The following is a 19,789-nucleotide window of genomic DNA, read 5'->3' on the forward strand; positions in this document are numbered from 1 at the left end:
CCAATAATCTACTTTTTGTCTCTACGGATTTGCCTATTCTGGATATTTCAAATAAGTGGAATCAGACAATACACGTCCTTTTATGTCTTCTGCCTAATGTCCGACCCTCTGGTAGCACACCCATCTCCTTAATGAGCACTTAATGAGCACTTGGAGGGCAGGAATAGATTATTTTATTTTATTTTATTTTTTGAAACAGGGTCTCACTCTGTGACCCTGGCTAGAGTGCAGTGGTGTCATCACAGCTCACAGCAACCTCACACTCCTAGGCTTGAAGGATCTTTTTTCTTCAGTCCCCCAAGTAGCTAGAACTACAGGTCTGTGCCGCCACACCTGGCTAATTTTTCTATTTTTAGTAGAGATGAGATCTCACATTTGCTCCGGCTGGTCTTGAATGTCTGACCTCAAGCAATCCTCCTGCCTCGGCCTCCCAAAGTGTGCTAGGATTATAGGCGTGAGCCACCAGGCCTGGCCAGGAATAGATTCTGGTTTTTTTGTTTGTAAGTTTTGAGACAGAGTCTCACTCTGTTGCCTGGGCTATAGTGTCATGGCATCATCATAGCTCACAGCAACCTCAAACACCAGGGCTCAAGTGATCCTCCTGCCTCAGCTTCCCGAGAAGCTGAGACTACAGGTGTGCACCACCACACCCAGCTAATTTTTTTTTTTTTTAGTAGAGACTGGGTCTCACTCTTGCTCAGGCTGGTCTTGAACTCCTGACCTCACATGATCCTCCTGCCTCGGGCTCCCAGAGTGCTAGGATTACAGGTATGAGCCACCAGGCCCAGCCTAGGAATAGAGTCTTGTTTCACTCTATATCCTCAGCACCGAGCACAGCCTGGATCCTAGGGGGTGGTGGATCCCTACAGGTCTGTAGACAGGTACGATTACTAATGTGAGGTGCTGTGTATGTACTGTAATTATACACATATGCAGCATATACATGCTACATGTATGTCTATACTGAAATTATTCTATAGTCATTATTTTCATTTTACAGATGGGGAAAAGGTGCAAAGGTCACACAGCTCCTGTCACAGGCAGCCAGCCAGGCTCTGAGCAGGCCTGAGCCCTGACCTCCCACCTTGCCCTTGAGGTGGGAGCCGCTGACCAGGCCCTGAAGCGCCTGTGAGGCTGAGGTCTGGGGTGATGGTGGTGGTGTGAAGAGGGGGGTCTCACCTACTCCTTCCCTTCAGGCCACCCCCGCCCCCAACACACCCGTCTCCTGCCGCTGACCTTTGTCTCCATCGTTGGAAATCTTGCGCAGGTCAATGAAGTGGGTGCCGATGGCCACGTCGTTGACCTTGTCCGAGTCCCGGATCTGCACCTTCATGCGTTTGCAGAGTGGGGGGAAGAGGTCTGTGAAGACGACCTGCTCATTCCACAGTGGCTCGTAGCTGCTCTTCTGCACCGAAGTCTTGCCCTGGCAAGAGGAAGTGAGGGTTAGCATGCTTGTATCGAACCACTGCCTTCCTCAGCTCTTGGTCTGAGGATGCCAGGTGGCAAGGGGGCACATTCCCAGCCTGGCCTTGGCCTCCCAGCCCCACCAGTTGGAGGCTCAGATTTCACCTTGTGCCTGCCCCCAGGCCCCACGCCCGTCACCCTTCGCCTGTGATGCCTGTCACCCCAGCTCCAGCCTCCCGCACCTGTACCCCAGTACCTTCTGGCCGGCAAAGAAGATTTGCACATAGGGGTCCACGAGGTCCTTGTTTTCACCGATGAAAGCCTTCTTCACATTGGCCATGAGGCTTGTGTTCATCCGGGGCAGGCCCTCTGCTCGGTAAATTTTCACATAGAACCGGGCCCACTGGCGTTCCGGGGGCACCCCCTCGGGGAGCAGCAGGTTCCTGCCAGCACATACAGCCGGGGCCGTGGTGACCGGGTCCTGGTCCCCAACCCCTGTCCTGGCATCTACATGCCCCTGGGTCTCGACACAGTCCAGGAAGGATGGCTGAGGGGGCCTAGACTAGAATCAGACACTCGAGTCCACGGCACCCGCTTGCTTGTGGGGTCCTGGGCAGATCTCCCCATCTTGCTGAGCTGCAGTTTTCTCAACATTAAGGTGGGACTCATAACACCCCCCTCCCAGGAATACGATCGGGCTCAAGGAAGCTAAAATGTGTGAGTGCTTTGTAAATTGCAAAGTAGGATACACTCTTAGGGTCATTATTAACCTTTCGCAGCTTTGTGCTATAGCCTGTGTTTCGTAGACAAAAACTTCACAAATAGCCACTCTCTCTCCCCCAGCCTCTGGAAGACCCGATTCACTGGATTCCAGCATTTTCTCACTGAGTCTGGACAACGGCCCAGAATATTTCTCAACAGTCACCATCAGCTACTGGAATTGGCACCAAAAGAAATCTCTTGGCCATCCTGGTGATATCCTGCTGGTGTCCCCAGGACCCAGCAGCTCCCGGACTCTGGTCTTCCAGCATCTTCCAGCAGTTCTCAGCCATCCCACCCCACCCCTGCCCTGTCAGTCCTTGCCGGAAGAGCTGGGCTGCTTGAGAGGGCGGAGACCAGGCTGAGGGAGAGGGCGGGAAGCGCTGGGGCAAGTCCGCACCAAGAGCTCCCTTTGGGGCTGGGAAGGGCTGGGCTGGGGTCTCCAGGGGCAGGGGTAGGTGGGCCTCACCCTTCAATGTCATCCTCATCCGTCTCATTGGCCTTGTGGGGCGTCTTGATGTTGTCCCCCTTGCCCACCACGGCGACGTCGCACTTCACGTAGCCCTTCAGCCCCGCAGAGATGTCATCGGGGTCGGAGAGGATGGCCCACTTGTGATGGAACTGGTGCTCTGCAGTGGGGAGGGTGGCACTGCTCGGACGCCCCCACCAGGCAGGTCCCGCCCTCAGGGCAGACGGCAGAGCTGGGCGCCTTCTTGGCCCCCAGAGCTGGGACCAGGGCCACAGCTCTGTCTGGCTCTGGGCTAGGGGATGACAGAGGTTTTCTGGGGCAGGGCAGTGGGGGCGAGGCCCCCGCCATACATCGCATGAGTGGTGCGACTTGGAAGCGAGAGCCTCCTGACTGGTTTCTCTGCCTGCGGCCTCTCCTACCCTCACCACCCCGGTCAGCCCTCACAGGGGGCCACAGAGCAGTCCCACGTGGAGGCCCCTTCTTCCCACTCCCCAGTGCCTTGGGGTGAAGACCAAAGGCAGGTCTGTGGGCTCCTGATGCAGCCCTCCCTGACTCTCTCTGCCCACTCCACCCCAGCCCTGCACTCCCTTCCTGGAGCTGCTCCCACCGCTCTGAGCTCATGCCCCAGCTTCACACCGCCTTTGTGTCTGCTGTTCTTTAAGCATGGGATGTCCTCATCCTCACTCTCCCCGCCCCCTGCCCGCCCTCAACTCCCCCTCCCTGTTCACTTGGTAAGCATCTCATTTTGCTCAAGTGTCTCTTCCATGCAGCCTTCCCTGACTTCCTCAGAAGAGCTGATCCTGGCCTCTTTGGTGCACTCGGTGTAACACACACGCCTCCCATCCTGCTGTGCACTGTGACTATCTGCGTATTGGTATCTCCAATTTAGACTGACAGCCTCCTAAAGACAAGGACTGGCAGTCTTATTCCAGTGTCCCAGGAGCCAGGACTGTGTGGAGGGAAGGACAAATGTCAGGGAAGGAGGCGCTTTAGGAAGGGTTTGCCCCTCCAGGTTTACTGTAAACGGGAGACACAAGCAAGGGGCAGGCCGGTGCCTGGCTGTGCGTCTTTTTCCTGCTGTTTCGTGTGGGCACTGGCCTTTCCAGGGCTCAGCCCCGCCCTCCTTCCCTCCTCTTTCACCTTCTACTGTCGCCCTGGCCTCCAAGGTGGGCTCCCCGAGGTGCGTTAGGGTCTGTTTGCAGAAGCCAGCCTGTCTGGGGATGGCTTTATGTGTATCATCTTGGGTTTCGGACTCGGATTCCCTAGTCTGAGTCCCAGTTATGACATGTTCTAGCCAAGTGTCTGCTCGGTTAAACCACAAGAAATCACCAATTTGTTCAACCTGTAAGTTTAGCAGCATCTCCAAGCTATTAATACTTCATTTCTCTTAGCCTTATTTATCTCATCTGTAAAATGGGAAGAGATGCGGCTGCCTACCTCACTGTTTTGTGAGGGTTGAATGTGGCAATTCGGGTGAAATTACGTTGTCACTGTCAAAGGGCCTGATGTGGTTATTACTGTGCTCTGAGCAGTGGGTTCACTCTAGGGACACCTGGTGGTCCCCGAACTGGCCACGTGGTGAGCTGTCATCTGGCAGGCTGAGGGCCCTCCTCTGCCTCGCCCACGGTCACATGCCCTCTGGGCCACCCTTTGGGGTTCCCTCACCAGCTCCATGTGGTGTGGGTCCACAAGCACCCACAAAGCTGCCAGTCAGCCATGGCCCCCCGCGGCTGCTCCTCAGGCAGCCTGGGTCTCTTGTATTAATAAAAAGTGGTTTTAGAGGCCAAATTCCTCAGAGACTGCCACAGTACATTTGGCATTGAGTGTGACCACTACGCTGGGACTGGACAGTGTGACTCAGTGGGGCTCTGGAGTCACATAGCCTGACTTCACCCCGAACCGTGTGGCTGGGGCAAGCCCGGCTCTGAGCCTCGGGCCCCTCAGCTGTAAGAGTGGGGCACTGGGACTCCTTTGAGGATGAAAGGGGGTCTTTCCTGCTCAGCGGTGCCAGCCCGGGAGGCAGGAATCTGGTCACAGCCCCTCCGCAGGCTGTGGCGACAGGTCTCCCTCACTGCGTCCTCTGCCGCTCCCGACCAGAGCGCACACGGGCAGGGACTCACCAGCCTGCCACTTGCTACCGAGCAGACGGTGGAGTTACTGACCCAATCAGCAGTAAGAACCCGCCAGACTGGGGACACAGTTGCTCACCGTGTTTGTGTGCAGACCGAGCACGCCGCTTCCCCACAGGCCATATGGCCGTGTGTACCAACAGTCTCCAGACTGCGTCTGTGTCCTCGCCAGGCGGAGCCTGGGAACCGCTCCCTGAGCCACGGGCACCAGGGCCGACCGGCTCGCGTGCAGTTACTCACCTGGCTGGGAGTACACGGTTCCCACATCCATTTTGAAGGAGCCCACCAGGGTGCCGCTGCGGAGCAGGTTCTTGGAGTGAATCACCTTGCGGGCAGAAGCACCAGCCACCGGTCAGGCTGGGCAGGTGTAAATCCTTCCGCAGGGCAGGGGTGGGACCCACTGGTGGTGGCACCACCTCAGTCTTTCTGGGGACCTGAGCTTCACAGTGAAGCGGGAGGGCATTTGGCAGGGCGGGAGTGGCTCACCGAGGCTGGCTGCCATGTACAGGTGACTAGGTTGTACACTATACAGAGGCACCTGGCTAAAAGGGCGAGGGGGCCCAAATCCAGCCTGTGTCCCACTCGCCCAGCCTCGAGTCCAGGCAGGGGCTGTCTTTTTATGCCTGGTCCAGCCAGACGGCTGCCTCTCAGGTCTGCACAAAGGTGCAGTTTAAGGTGGGGGCCCTGTCTGCCAGGGGCTGCCCCCTACTCACCGAGATCTTGATGATTTTGTCGAACATGACGTCAGGAGAGACATGGAAGTCGAAGACGAAATACTGGAGGGGGGAAGGACCCGGGCCTGAGGTCACTAAGGGCAGCAGCTCCGGCCTGCGGCAGTGCCAGGCCCCTCCCTCCTGGCAGTGCCTGTCTGCACCCCGGCCATTTCCCCTGAGCCCCAGAGTTTGGAGGAGACACTGTGGCAACTGTCTGGTCCTGACTGGCCCTGGGTGGGGGGGTGGGGCGGGGCCTCATCCCCCAGGTGGGGAAGGACGTGGGAGCAGCGGGTGGACCCGTCTACACACATGTGCTGCGCTCAGAAGGACCCACAGCTGGGGAGCTGGGAGACCTGGGTTCCAGTCCCAGTTCTGTACCTTCCTAGCTGGCCTTGAGCGACACATTCTCTGAACCTCTGGGGATAATGACGCCCACCTCAGGGTCTTGTTATGAGGCTCTGATGAGATACTATAATGTATTTCACCGAATTTAAAATGCTGTGGACTCTAAGGTATCCTGTGGTTTTATGGGCCACATAGACAGTGCCGTTAAACCACAAGGCTGCCTGGAAGATGCGTCCCAACTTCAGAGGTGTCAAAATGTAAAGTAAGGCAAATCTTAGAAAGGATTAACTATGATTTTGAAAGCACTTAATCAGCTGTAAATGTAGTGCTTTGGGCAGGAACTGTCCTCTGGTGCAGCTGCAGTCCCCTCCCGTCCCCCTGGCCTGGGTGTGCTATGAGCAGAAGGACCACTGCTCTGGTGAAGTTGTGGGCAGGAGAAGGCAGAACTGGTGCCACGGTGCTTGGGGCAAATGTCTAAAGCGAATTTGCTCCTGGCTGCCGGAGGCTCACCCTTGAGCATTGTGGGCAAAACTGGCTTCACAAGCAGCCATGCCTGGCAGTTACTGCTGAGTCAGTCACTTCCTTCCTGGAGCCTTAGTTTATCCCTCTGTGATGTGTTACATCTCTCCAGGGGCACTATTCACACAGGGGCTGTGAGGTGTGGTTGTGAAGTTGCAGCAAGTGTGCGCATGCGGCAAGTGCACAGTGATGTCAACTGCCGCGCAGGGCATCACAGGCCCAGGTGGGGCTGGTTGGCGGCTGACGCTCTGGATGGCGGGTGGGGACCTAGGTTTGGGCTCATCGGCTCAGAGGGTAACTGCAGCCTCCGGGATGGAGGAGATACACAAGGATAGCGTGGCTGAGGACGCAGGCCCAGGACAGGGCTCCAAGAAGCAGCAGCCTGTCAGCCAAGGAAGGAGGCTGGGGAGGAAGAGCTGGAGCATTTTGGGAGCAGGAAAGTGGCGTGAGACATCCCCAAGAAGAGGTGCAGGAAGCAGGATGAAGGAACCGGGCAGTCAAGGGAGAGTGGACGATAGCGGACAGTGCACGTAGGAGCAGCCTGGCCCTTGGTGACCTTGAGGACAGCAGTGTCAGTGACACAGCCCTGGGGCAGAAACAGTGGCAGAGATTGCGGTGTGACTGGGAGGGAGGAGGTGGGGACAGGACACATGGCCTGACTGTGGGGGAGGGGAGGAAAGGTGGTAGCTGCAGTGGCATGTGGGAAAGAGGAAAGGCCTAGAGAGAGGGACGGATGACAGATTCCTAGTTCCTGTCCTTGTGCATACGTGGGCTTTCATGGTTGTACTTAGAATATTCTGGAGTAGAACACCTTGTAGGCAAGGGCAAAGGAGCCAGAACAACAAGACAACACTGGGGTGTTGCAGGATGGTGCGACGCCAGATTGTTTGGGATGGAGAAAGAGCAGGATCCGAGGCGAGGGGGGAGGTTGATCTCAGGCAGGAGGAAGGACGAGGTTCCTGAGGTGCCCGGGGCGGGGCCACATGCGCACAGGTCTTGGCTTGGGCAGTGAACCACCAGGTTGTTCTGGGAGGGGCAGAGGTCATGCACCTCCCTCCACACCGGCAGGCTGGGAGCCAGGCGGGGCTGCCCATCAGGCCGGGTGCCTCCCGCTGTGCCAGCCCAGGGCCGGAGCTAGCTGAGCCAGGGCCAGAATGCTGAGCTCTCCTAGCTGTCTGTGTCACAGTCCTCCTGTTACCTGAGCGAATTTCCCTTTTGTAGTAGCTTAGAAATCTGCCATTGTTCCCACTGCCCTCTGCTGTTTAGCAGAGCCAAAGGAAGTTTCCCACTAAGCTCGGAGAATTAGCCAGAAGCACTGCATATCTGTAGGCAGGAGGGCATCTTTCCTTGAAAAGGAATGTGGCACACCAAGAGAAGAAAAGGAAAGCCCTGGCCTCGGGGCTGGAAGGAATCCAGCAAGATAGCTCAGAGTGGTGCTCTCAAGTGGGGGCGATTTTAACCCCAGGGGATGTCTGGCAAGGCTTGGAAACAGTTTTTTGGTTGCTGCAACTAAGGGGGGTTGCTATCCGCATCTAGTGGGTAGAAGCCAGGGATGTTGCTAAAATCCTACAACCAAAAAAACATCCAGTCCAAAATATCTAGTGCTGAGTTTGACAAACCCTAGTTTACAGGGAACAGACAGAAACAAAATCAGAGCTACTTGGGTTTGTGAAAAAGAACAAAAATGGGATCTGGAACAAATTTAGGATGGCCCAAAGATGAGTGGAATGAATAGTCTGAGAAGATCTAAATACAGAGGTTAGGAAATGGTTTCTAGGCTGAAACTCGAAGGGGACCCGTGCAGGGCACAAATGCGCCTTGCTCGTCCCTGCAGTCCCGCGTTGCCCCACGTGCCACGGCCTGGTGCACACGCCGCTCAGCGAATGCCTGCTTCTTCGCTGGGGCGAGTATCCATTCGGCACAGTGACACCGAACCCTCCAAGGAGGTGCCAGGCTCTGAGCACGTATTCACAGCGAGGGACAGAGACATGAAGGACCAACTGCGATTCAGGGACGTTATCACCCCGGAGAGAGCAGGAAGGCTGCCCAGTGGCAAGGACATTTGAGCTGGGCACAGCAGGGTGAGCAGGAGTTTTCCTGAGAGTGGGGAGAGCAGCGCTGTGCCTTGGAAAGAGGAAACAACTGGAATGAAACCTGAGGCGCGGGCCGGTACGACAAGGCAAGCCCTGGAGTCGGCCTAACGTGGCTTCTCCACTATCAGATGACCACGGCAGGCCTCGGGGCGCGTCTCCATATCTGTCGTGGGAAATCGACCCTTATCTAGGCCAGAGGCTTTTCCAGCCAGGGATGCGTCCTGAATGTCCTGACTGCACTCGGGGCTGGAGGGGTCCCGAGCAGGGTGCCCAGCCCTGGGGACCTGCAAGGAACCAGCTGGGAGATGAGGGCCATCTGTGTCACACAGGAGAGTGTGACTAGGCCTGGGCTCAAGGGCAGAGATGTGCCCGGGCTTCCTTCCTGCAGGAGCACAGCCAGAGGGCTCCCACAGCTGCCCAAGCCGCAGGGGCACCCTCGGCCCTCACCCACCTCGGGACACAGGGTGCAGATGCCTTGCCTGGGCCGGCCTGGCACCCCTCACTGCCTGGAGCCACCGGGGAAAACAAACTGGATGTCCCCTCCAGGGAAGGGATGCCAGGGCCCCCAGGACAGCAGCTCCTGGGCGAGTCTGCTGTGTGCTCAGGCATCTGAGGGAGGCCGGGACTCCTCACCCCAGAGTGGATTACGAAGGGTCCCACCTGGAGCCCAGGAGTCAAGATGCTGCGTCTGAGGTGGCAGCTGGAGCTCTGGGCTGGGGGCTGCACGGGCTGGGGCTGCACGGGCTGGGCCTGCCCCAGGAACAGTGCTCTCTCCGACTGCAGGAAGCTCCTCCCCACATGGAGGCCCAGCCCCCTCCTCTGGAGGACGGGGAGATTGAACTAGAAGGTCTCTGAGGTCCTTCACCCTTGACACAGCCTCAGATGGTTGTATAGAACAGGAGCGGGTACCAGGGGTTTCCTCTCTCACACCCCAAAGTCAAGGCCAGTGCTCCGGGGGGGAGCCGCACAGAGGTTCAGGCCACATGAAGGCGGCTGAGCAGAGAGGGGAGCACCCAGCGCCCGACCGGCAAGGAGCACTCAGAGTTCCACGCTGGCACTTTAAGCTGGGCAACGTCCTCCCTGAGAAGTTTCAGTGTTCCTTGTGTAAAAGAGAATTAATACTAACAACCTCTGATGGTCATTGAGAAAGTGGGAAGAGGTGATGCACCCAAGGGATTTGGGGGAGTGCCTGGCACACAGGAAATGCCTGTTAATGATACCACTGCCACCAAGGGCTGGAATGAGGGGGCCTTGCTGCAGGGCGCTGGCCTAGAAAACAGTGGGGACCCAGCCTCACGGGCAGGGGTGGGGGGTTCGTGCACAGGCACTGCTGGGAGCTGCATGGACATGTTCATTTCAAAGAGCAGTGTCAGCCTGGGTGCTAGCCTGGGGATTCAGAGGATGTGGCACCGCATGTCAGTGTCCTGGGGTTGGAACAGGGTGGGCCAATGTCACCCCTACTGGTAGTCCTTTGTGCCCCTTGACTTCCAGTTGCTCTGTTGGGCCTGGGTGGGGCTGGGGCCCACCTTCCTGCCACATTTCAGGAGGCCCATTTCTCACCTAGGGCCATGGGGCCACTGACCTCATTGTAATAGGGGCAGTTAGTGGACTCCTTCATGGACGTGTACTTCTTGTCGTCGCCCACCTCCACACACACCACGGGGTCCATGTTCAAGCCCACCAGCTGCCGAGCCTCGATCACCGTGATGCTGACCTGAGGGCAGGAGAAAGGGAAGCCGGGGGAAAGTTGTGTGAGCCTGGGAGCCTGGTCCTGCAGGGCCAAAGGGCCCCAGGAGCCAGCACTGGACTTGGAGTCATACCCTGGGGTCCACTCTGACCACTGCCTCTAATCTTCTGGGGGATCCTGGGCTCTTTCCCCTGTAAGCCTTGGCGTCCTCATGTATAGAGGGGCGTGTTCATTAGAATTACCTGGTTGGGGGTGGTTTAAAAACCCTGATGTTCAGACCACACTCCAGACGAATCCAATCCAATAACAGGGCACAGGGCCCAGGCATCAGTATTATTAAAGCTCCGAGGTGATTCCAGCTGCTCTGAGTTCTCTCCCGAATCAATGCTCTGTTTCAGAGAGGGCTGCCAAACCCACTTCACGGTTTTCGTGCGCTTGGGAATTAAGCTTTTAAGTCTCCATTAACTTGCATTAAATTTCTTGCTCATTTAAGCCTGCAGGCTCTGGTATTTCCTTGTGTCTGGAATTTGGCCCCTTTCTACCTTCCTGCCCCTTCTCCTTTTGTTTAATTTCTCTGTTTGAATGGCCAGTGAGGCTTTGGCCAACCCCCCCCCCCCCGCCCCCAGCCACCGTTTCTTGCCTGGTGATTGCATTTCTGGTGTGTTCTACTGAGCCCTTTCAGGGGCACTGAGCTCTCCGGAATCTCACCTCCATCTGGGGAAGCCCTTTTGCAGTTGCTCATTTTCTCAACAATTATTTACCGGACACCTACGGGGGCCAGGCACAGGTGGGACTGAAACAACTCCTTCCCTTGTAGAGCCTCTGTAAATGATGATTGGCTTACATATTTTAAGCTAAAAAGATACATATCTATAATAGATAGATATAGCTAAAAAGAGGTAAGGAGGAAGTGAGAAAAACAGAGAGAGAAAGAGACAGTAATTTCTGATATTACCACTGCTTTTCTGGAACCCTCATTTTAAGCCATCAGTTCTCGCTTTGGATTTGGAGGTGTCAGGGCACATTAGGTGACTATGGTAAAGTATTGCAGTAAGAGGCACAGACTCGGGGTTGTGGGACTCGGCACTGAGCCCCAGACCTGACACGTTGCCAGGTCTCAGCACAGATGACCACGTAGGCTCACTGGGCCTCACTATTTTCAGCTATGAGCAGAGGCACCAGCTACCCATGACGTTGTGTGACGACTCAACGAGATGATGTGTGTTGCAATGTAGAAAACTCTACAAAATGTGAGCTACATGCATGGCTTCTCAAATAGACTCTGCCTTCAGTTAAGTGGTTGATCTCTCAGGTGGGGTCGTGTCTGATGCTTAGGACTATTTCACTTGACTCTCTCGAACCTGGATTTTAACAAAAAGCCTTTCCCTAGCTAGCATTAGCGTTGACCCCAGTACGTTCTTCTGATGAAACCATAAGGCTTGCTCGGTAGGCCTCCCGCCCTGGAGGTTTGGTATTTATTTGCTGTACTTTGATGCAACTTATAAATATGATTTCACTTGAGAGAATTTTATTCCCATTTCCTAAAAAAATAATAAGCACTAAAATTATCATCTGCTGTGTCCATCAATGTATTAAATATTCTGAAGGCCCAGTTAATAAAAGTTGCTGGCAGGAAGCAGTTTGAAAACCTTTGAAAACAAGCTGTAAGTAGTAAGCAAAAGATGAACCAGGGACCATAAGGGAGGAACTGTCCAGAAGGCTTGATTATAGAGAAATCAGTTGCTCTGATCCCTTGGGTTTGAACCCTGGCTCTAGCCGTGACTAACTGTGACCTGGGGCAAGCTCCTTAACTTCCTTGGGCCTCAATTTCTTACCTGTAAAATGCAGTAACCCTATATTTGGGTGGTTGTAAGAATTACATTAATATAAATGGAAACACACACATAGCCCCAGCACAGTGCCTAGAATATAGTAAATCTTTAAAAAGTAAGTTACAGGAACAACTATAACTCCATTTTCAATGTGCCCTTACCTGGCAGGCCAGTGACACAGTATCTGAGTTGAGGTCTTTTATTCATTGAAATTTTCCTGTTCTCAGCACACAAAGAAACAAAGCCCTGAGCCCAATTCCCTGGGGAAGCCCACAGAAATCTCAGGACACTCTGTGTTTGGATTTTGGCAGAGAGGTGAGGGATCAAGATGCTCAAACCTCCAAGGAACCCAGTGGCTTGAAGTTGTTTAAAACCACAGGGGCAGGTCCATTCAACACTGCCTGGGGCTACTTTTCAAGCACCTGGGAAGATAGTCGCTGTGTACAGAAAAACTAACTGAAGCAAGAATTAAGGAGAAAACATGACCAGATGTATCTTTTACACAGAAAGGTGCTATCTAGTCCTTTATGTCATCACCTGAGTGAGATGAGGGGTGGTTGTCCTTATAGAAGGGGTGGTGTGCATGGGGCCTGGGAAATGGGCCTGAAGGATAAAGCTCTACCTTGAGAGAGGGGGCTCAGTCTGATTCTGGGGCCTGGTGCTGGTACCCAGACAGGAAATCCCCAGGGCAGGAAGCACAATGGCAGTGAGGTGCGGTTTCCCGAAAGCTCTTTCCCCTCTGATCAGCCACCATTCTCACTCAATGCTAGGAATGCCCAGCAGTCTTCTGATTTATAGCTGGTTCTTGTTAGCCCCCAGGGGAGGGTCTGGCTGACAGATGCCTCCTCCTCCCTTGCTTCCAGTTTATAAATAAGTACTGGTGCTTCTGGCCTATACATCAGTCCATTGTAAGTCGAGTTACTGCAACTCTGTCTCTCAGACTCTGATCAACTCTGGAAGAAGAGCAAAGATTGAAGGTCTGGCCCTGCAAAGCTGAGGCCCGTGTGGACCTGTCCCAGCAGCCATCAGACATCCTCATCACCTGTCCTGCCTGCACTGTGGCCACATTCACAATCTTATAGCGGTAAACCCCTCTCTGTCTCAGTCTTTTGGTCTCTAGTTTTAGAAACATACAGACAAAAAAGTTAGGCATTAATCTGAGAAAATACAGAGAAGCAAAACCAAGAAAAAGTCACCCACATTCTCACCATCCAGAGATAACCAGGACTGACATTACTTCCAGCAATAAAATAATATAAAATGATTTTTTAAAAAGATACCAAAAACACTTTCTTCAAAGGCTCTCATTTTAAATGTTTGAATACTTTTTTTTTTTTTTTTGTGGTTCTTCTTGGTCTCTCTATGGCTTTGCTAGGTGCTTCCTACTTTATGAAGTCCAGTGCTGGACAAAAATCCTGGAAAGGCTTTGAACAGCATAAGCAAAGTTCTCAAGATTTTCTTTGGGTTTCTACCTCTCTACTGATACTTCTAGGAATGTCTCCCAGGAACAAGCTTACTCTGGGAACTTATATTTAGCTGGTGGCTCTCTCTGACCCCTAGATCCATGCCTCAACAGAGTTTATAATGCACATCTATCTGGAACCCCCCACTGGATCAGAGACTGAAAAGCATGAGGCCTCTAGGTGCCCACCTACCTGGTAATCCATGGGCCGCCCAGCACATGGCTCCATCTTAATGTCTGGCTTAGATCTGAGGAGGAGAAGGTACCATCAAGCCTAAGTGTACTGGGACTGCTTGTGGGGGAGGAGGGCACTGGCAGCGGTCAGACCTTGGAGAAGGGCAGAAGGACAGAATCATGGCCTTCAAACACTCAAGGACTTCCAAACAGAATGGGGATTAGTTGTTCTCAGAGGCCCCAACAGAGAGGACTAACCAAAGGCAGAAGTAACAGGGAGGCAGATCAAGAGGTTCGAATATGGGCTGGGCAGCTCTGTGGCTTCCCTAGGCTGGGAGGTGTTCAATGAGCTGGGGACAGGCCTGCAGCTGCTCTACTCTGCCTTTGCAGGGAGAGAGGTGAGAGAGACATCCAAGGAAAAGAAGAAAAGGGCAGAGTTAGGAAGAAGCTGTTCATGGGTCCTGATTGTTTTCCACTCAAATTCTAAGCACGGCAGGCTGGGTCCTGCCTGACACGGTGGGGCAACTGGGGATGCAGGGTTGCTACCCGCTCACCGCTTGTTGGAGACATTGGTGGTGAGAGCTGTGACTGAGGCCAGAGACACCGAGTCGGGATCCAGCCCGTCCCCTAGTCGAATGGCCAGGTGGTCCAGGTCCTCCATCTCCAGCACCGCTGGTTCATCTGGGGAAGATGAAAGGCTGGTTATCTGGGCTGACCGAGTGGGATAGTGACTGGGTTTCCCCTTTGACTCTGGCATCCAGAAAACTGAGAGTCAAATTCAAGGTTTACTTAGTTACATCTGCTCAGAATGTTGTGGCCTCTGTATCTGCAGTGTTTTCTACCTAATCTTGACCTTTGATTTTAATTGACCTTATGCCCGGTCGTGCGTATTTATTTTAATTGAATGCTCTTTTACTGTGTCTACTTCCTTAAGCACTGAACATCCTTTGTGAAGGAAGGTAGAGAATAAAGAATCCATACTTATGCTCCTCTCACGACAATAGCTACCATGTATTGGGTGGCTACTCTGTGCCAGGCACAATGCCAGGAACTTTACACACATATTTTAGTCCTTATAGTCAAGACCTGCCAAGGTGGGCATTATTCTCATGTCACAGATAGGAAAACTGAGGCTTAGGAAGGAACTTATCCATATAAAACAGCTGATGGAATTCAGAGCCTAATCTGCACTGGTGTGTATCAACCCAACAGGATGAAGAAATGACGATTCTGAAAAGCCACCCAAGGATGGCGGGTCTGGGCCTCTCAGTCTAGAAGGAGAAAGGCACAGCTGGGACTGGCGTGCGGGCAAGAGAGTGGGGGAGATTCTGAGGGCCACCGGGCCCTACGAGGGATGCTGGGGAGGGCAGCCAGGAACCCCCGTGGTGGGCCTGTGATGGGGAAATGGCCCCCACACAGCTCCCCTAACCGCTCCATTTCTCCCCTTGTCTTCGGCCTGGCCTCCCTGCCTCCTCCGAAACAGCTGCCTTCCTCCTCCCCAGCTGGCTGCGCCCCCAGAGATCAGCCGGGCCTCTGAGCAAGCCGCCTGGGACTCTGGTTTAACCCCAGAAATAAGGAATCGGCCAAATAACCTTGATATTCCCTCCTCTAATTAAACATCTCGGGGCTTCCGTGTGAAGAAAAGGGCGGGGGAGCAATGAGGGCCGGAGGAGCCTTTGTAAGCTGGCCCACTGGCAGCGGGCTCCCTGCTCATCCCAGACCCGCGGAGCCGCCTTCCCTCCCTCGGCCCGAGCCCGGGTTCCTAGAGGACCACGACTCCGGGGGCGGGGTCTGGCTCCTGGGACAGCCAATGAGAGCCAGATCCTCCCAGGGGTGGGCGCCGCCAGGGGCGCGAACCGTGGGCCGGGGCACCTGTCCTACCTTGTCTGTGGGGCTCCTCCTTGTGGGGCCGGTTCTTGCCGAGCTTCATGGCCGAGAACACGCTCCTCCCGGCTCTGCGAGCGGCCGCCAGGATGAGGCGGAGGCAGAGGGACGCGTGGAGGAAAACACACAAAGACAGAAGAGAAGGGGAGATGGAGACCCTGGCCCTCCCTGCTGGTCCCGGGATATACTGGGAGTCTGACTCCCACGCCCGGAGCCATGGGGGGAATTAGGGCAGAGGTGCCCCTCCGCTTCGTCCTTCGCCATCCTTTCTCCCCGGCCGGCGGGGAAGGTGGCCTGGAGCTGGAAAGAGCTGTTTTTACCGGAGCGCCTCTGGGTCTTGGGCTTTGCAGCCTGATCCAGCGCCCTCAGGCCAGTGTTCTCAGAGCTCCCAGCTCTGCCAGTGTCCCCAGGCTCATCCTCCCTGCCCCTGTGCCCCACCCCGGCTGATTGGAAAGAAAGCCTCGGACCCGACCCGCAGACGGAGCGCGAGAACAGAAGGGCAGAGGCCGAGGAGGCGGTGGCAGATGTGGCTGGAACTAGCTGTTCGGTTCTCACATGGCCCTGGTGCCCACGGCCTGCCTGGTCTTTCTCCAGCCTCTCCTTGGCCCCCAGTGAAAAGCAGGGACGCGGCCCTTTCCTGTCTCTCTTTGGTCCTGGCTTTTGCCCCTTCTGCTGGTCCCCTGTTACTGCAGAAGCCCTCTTTCCTCCAACCCCAGGAACTTACAGCAGAATCTACAGTTCCTACCTCTTCCTCTGGCTTGGTGTGGTCTGTGCCCCCCAGGTGAAGGGCCTTGCAGTCAGCGGGGCTGAGGGAAAAGGGCAACGATGTCCCTGCAGCTGAGCCCGTGGTCCGTGGCTCCAGGAGGGACCAGGAGTAGGATGGGCGGGGGTGAAGTGCAGTATTCCATTACCCCATCCATATTGCATAAGCGGATACCTGACTCCCTCCACTTCCCGTTCTCCCTCCTCCTGGGTGCGGGCCCACCCTGTCATCCTGTGGGACCAGGTGGGGCCAGGCTCAGGCCCCAACCCTGAGCTCCCAGCAGAGCCCGCTCTCTTAAGGTCATGCATCCCCCTGTGGAGGCCTGACCACGATTTCTAAGGCCCCCAGATCCTTGTTCTCTATGCTGGGTAATGAGAGGTTGGGGAAAACCTTTCTGTCCTGGTGGAGATGACCTAGAAACCTCAAGCCCCTCTACTCAGGCTTGGGGAGCCCATCTCATCCCCCAAACCTGGCCCTATCCCAACCCCAGGCCTTTTCTTTACTGTTCGTCTGCAGGACAAGCCCTGTCTGTATCCCAGTGAGGCAGCAGTCAAGAGCCACCCCGTTCACGTGGCACCAACTCACAGCCTAGGGCACACTAGCATGCTCACGAGTTCCTAAAAAGGGGAGAGAGAAGGCTGATGTGTCTGCACCCTCCAATAGTGCCTTGTCTGGAATGTAACAATGGGAAGAAAGGTAAAGAAAGGAGCTCCAAAAAAATCAAGCTTAATGCCTTTGGAATTATTTTTAAAAGCTCCTCCCCTTCTAATAAGGGGAGATAAGTTACATATATATAAATGCATATAAAACATATATATATAAAATGACCAAAAAGAGACTACATAGGGCTAAAGGCTTTTCCAGATGTCTGCTCATTCCGTCTTCCTAGCAATCCTGTGAGGGACACACGCTTCTTCTCATTCAACCAATGAAAAACTGAGGCTCGGAGAGGTGAAAGTAATCACAATGTCACAGGTAAGTGGCAGAAATGAGATTGAAGCATAAAAACTGCTGTGCCCTAGCCCAGCAGTATTTCCACCCCATCCCAGCTCCTTTGCCTCGATGCTGTGGGACTGCACTTCTCTGAAAGTCTGAACCCCATCCTGACCCTTTGGACTTTAGCAGAAAGGCTCCAGGGACTGCACTCATAGGTACAGGTATGGTCCCTGTCCTGGCTGTTTGCAGATCGCTGTCATCTCTGAAGAGCCCCACAGACCACGCCCATGTTTACAGAGAAGCGGCTTGTTCAACAATAACGTATGCATCAACACATTTGGGAAGAGACTGCTATAAATGTTAAATTGCTGGTGACATAACATTGAACACATCAGTGGACCCCACAGAAGCAATCGTGTGTGGTGGGGAAGGGACCATCCTGGCTGGCTCACACTGCAGCATCTGGTGGGATTTCCTCCCGCCTGGTGGCCCCAAGCGTGGGGGTCCTGGCTTCAGTCCTCTGACCCCTGCCACAGGCCCAGCCTTAGGAGCTGTGGCTACTGTGGGCCCTCAGTCCAGTCCATGTCTCCCCATGGGTCCCTTCCTGTCTCAGTGCTTGGGGTTCCTTTCTGCCTCACCCCACTGCCCCACTATTTCTCTCCTGAATTACCCAGGAGTCTCCTGCAGGGCTCAGGATTTGACTTTGTATCATCACTTTTCTTCTATTCCTGGGCTGTGCTATTCTTAGGGTCCCCAGCTCCACCCCGTGTGTGACCTATACAATGCCATCACCATTGCAGCCTGCTGCAGACACAGAGCCCCCCAGGGGAAGTGCTCTGAGGCGGCAGGGCAGAGGCAGGCCCTGCCTGGAGAAGCCAGCTGCCCAGAGTCCTGGGAAGGGATCTGGCCCTGCTGCCTGTGGCCCAAAGGGAGTGCTCAGTAGCAGGAAATTGTGGCTTTCAGATGCTCATCCCATGGACCCACCCAAGTGGAAAAGGACTTGAGGCATCCCTTGGGCAGTTATGGCCCTCGGATTTGAAAGTCACTTTGTTCCTTAAAACAAGCATATTTGGAGGTAAAGATTGAGACTTAAAAAAAAAAACTATACTTATCCAACCATCTCTACCATACCCTAAAGCAATTCAAAGGAGAAATCCCTCTCTTCCAACCCCACATAACTTTAACCATCTGAAGTGGACAGGCTCACTGGTATACTCCTATGTGCCTGGGAAGATCTTGAAATGATGTTTGTCCCTTTATGAAAAATGCAGAGATGTGTAGTGAAGGATGTAATGTCCGGAATTCTGACCATAGGCTCTGTCTGTGCCTGTTTGTTCTCCTAGACTTGCTCTTCGACTCATCGCTACCACCGCCCTTTGTAGTGACACTGCCCTTTGTGATTTTCTGACCAGTGACCCTATAGAAAGAGCTCTTTCTTCCCGATTGCAGCTCCAGTTCCCAGAAAGCACGATGTCTCTTGGCAAAGGTAAAGGAGATTTTTGAAATAAATGTTAACTTAATCAGGTAATTTTGAAGATTATCCACTTGTATTAAAGACTTAGATTTCAAAAAATATATAATTTGTTGATTAGGTTTCTGTTGTCCTGGCTTTTTTTTCCTCACAAGAAAATTCTGCTTTTGGTCTAGTTGGGTTCTACAGTTACTAAAAATAGGATATGGTGAGAAACAGACAAAGCAAACCAGCCAGTGCTCTGCCTGGTGAAAGCACTTCACAAACAGTGGCTCCTGATTCACCAGCTTATTAAACGGGAAGCGGGACCCAGGGGAGGCCGCCTCCTGGGAAACGCCGAGGATTCAGTCACATTTGGGTTTCCTGCAGAATGATGTACACCTACAATCTAGACTGGGATTTCTTTCTAGGGAAAAGCTGTTAAAATTAGTTCACTCACTGTAAACTCTTTTTTTTTTCATTTACGGATCTGACAATTTCTCTGTTCATTTCTTGGCTCAGATTTGGAAGCAGGCTGCTTTGGTTGTGTGAGACACACAGGGTCCTAGTGAAGAGCCTGGTATTTATAATGACTTGGGAACATTCACCAAATTAAATTTAGTGACCCAAGTGTTTCATTAATTCAGGTCTATGTATTATTCTGAAAGTTGGGACTTAGACTGTAATGACTGTAAATGAACTGCAGACTCATTGTCTGAGGCTTCTGCCGGACCATTGGCTTCAGTCAGAACCGTCTAGGCTCATTAGCTCAGGCCTCAGGTAATCAGGATAAAAACTCCTATCTACGAGAAATGGGGTCTGTGGTCCCTCTTTGCATTGCTCAAACAGCCAGATTTCCAAGACTTAGGGCTATGTACTCCAAATGCCCCTTGATAGGCTTATTTCTTTTATTTTCCACGCCCCAGGTACAGGGGATTTCATAATTGCAGTCTTTACAGGTGTCTTTGAAAGTGCATTAGTTTCCATTAGCTTCCCATAAGTAGCAGGACAGAACCACCCTGTCTCCAAAGTGGCCCATTTGCACATGTGCTCGTGTTGTACCAGGAGGCTAGGGAGAACCACAGGGACTTATCCCGACCCCAGGGTCGCCAGGGAAGCTGGCTCCTCACTTCTCCTTGGCACCCAACCCTTCACAAGGCTTGAGCAAGC

The 19,789-nt window shown here is 53.8% G+C and overlaps 1 protein-coding gene and 1 long non-coding RNA gene across 4 annotated transcripts in view; one reads left to right on the forward strand and one right to left on the reverse strand.

Moving 5' to 3' along the window:
* OTOF (otoferlin) overlaps nt 1-19,789 on the reverse strand; it is a 90,246-nt gene that overhangs the window by 21,657 nt on the left and 48,800 nt on the right. Inside the window, 9 exon segments of the mRNA XM_045549210.1 lie at nt 1,237-1,423; nt 1,661-1,847; nt 2,633-2,792; nt 5,002-5,086; nt 5,475-5,537; nt 10,014-10,145; nt 13,606-13,660; nt 14,141-14,267; nt 15,468-15,541. Of these exon segments, the coding sequence (XP_045405166.1) occupies nt 1,237-1,423; nt 1,661-1,847; nt 2,633-2,792; nt 5,002-5,086; nt 5,475-5,537; nt 10,014-10,145; nt 13,606-13,660; nt 14,141-14,267; nt 15,468-15,541 (1,070 nt within the window).
* On the forward strand, nt 739-4,406 carry LOC123636696. 3 transcript variants are annotated; one of them, XR_006734640.1, is made up of 4 exons: nt 739-1,139; nt 1,268-1,442; nt 1,587-1,780; nt 2,248-4,406. It is a non-coding gene; the product is annotated as an uncharacterized LOC123636696 (long non-coding RNA). The 3 variants fall into 3 exon arrangements; XR_006734641.1 differs by having other exon boundaries at nt 1,268-1,436; XR_006734642.1 differs by having other exon boundaries at nt 739-1,096.

This window comes from Lemur catta, chromosome 4, assembly GCF_020740605.2.
Source record: "Lemur catta isolate mLemCat1 chromosome 4, mLemCat1.pri, whole genome shotgun sequence".
In the NCBI taxonomy this organism is placed as follows: Eukaryota; Metazoa; Chordata; class Mammalia; order Primates; family Lemuridae; genus Lemur; species Lemur catta.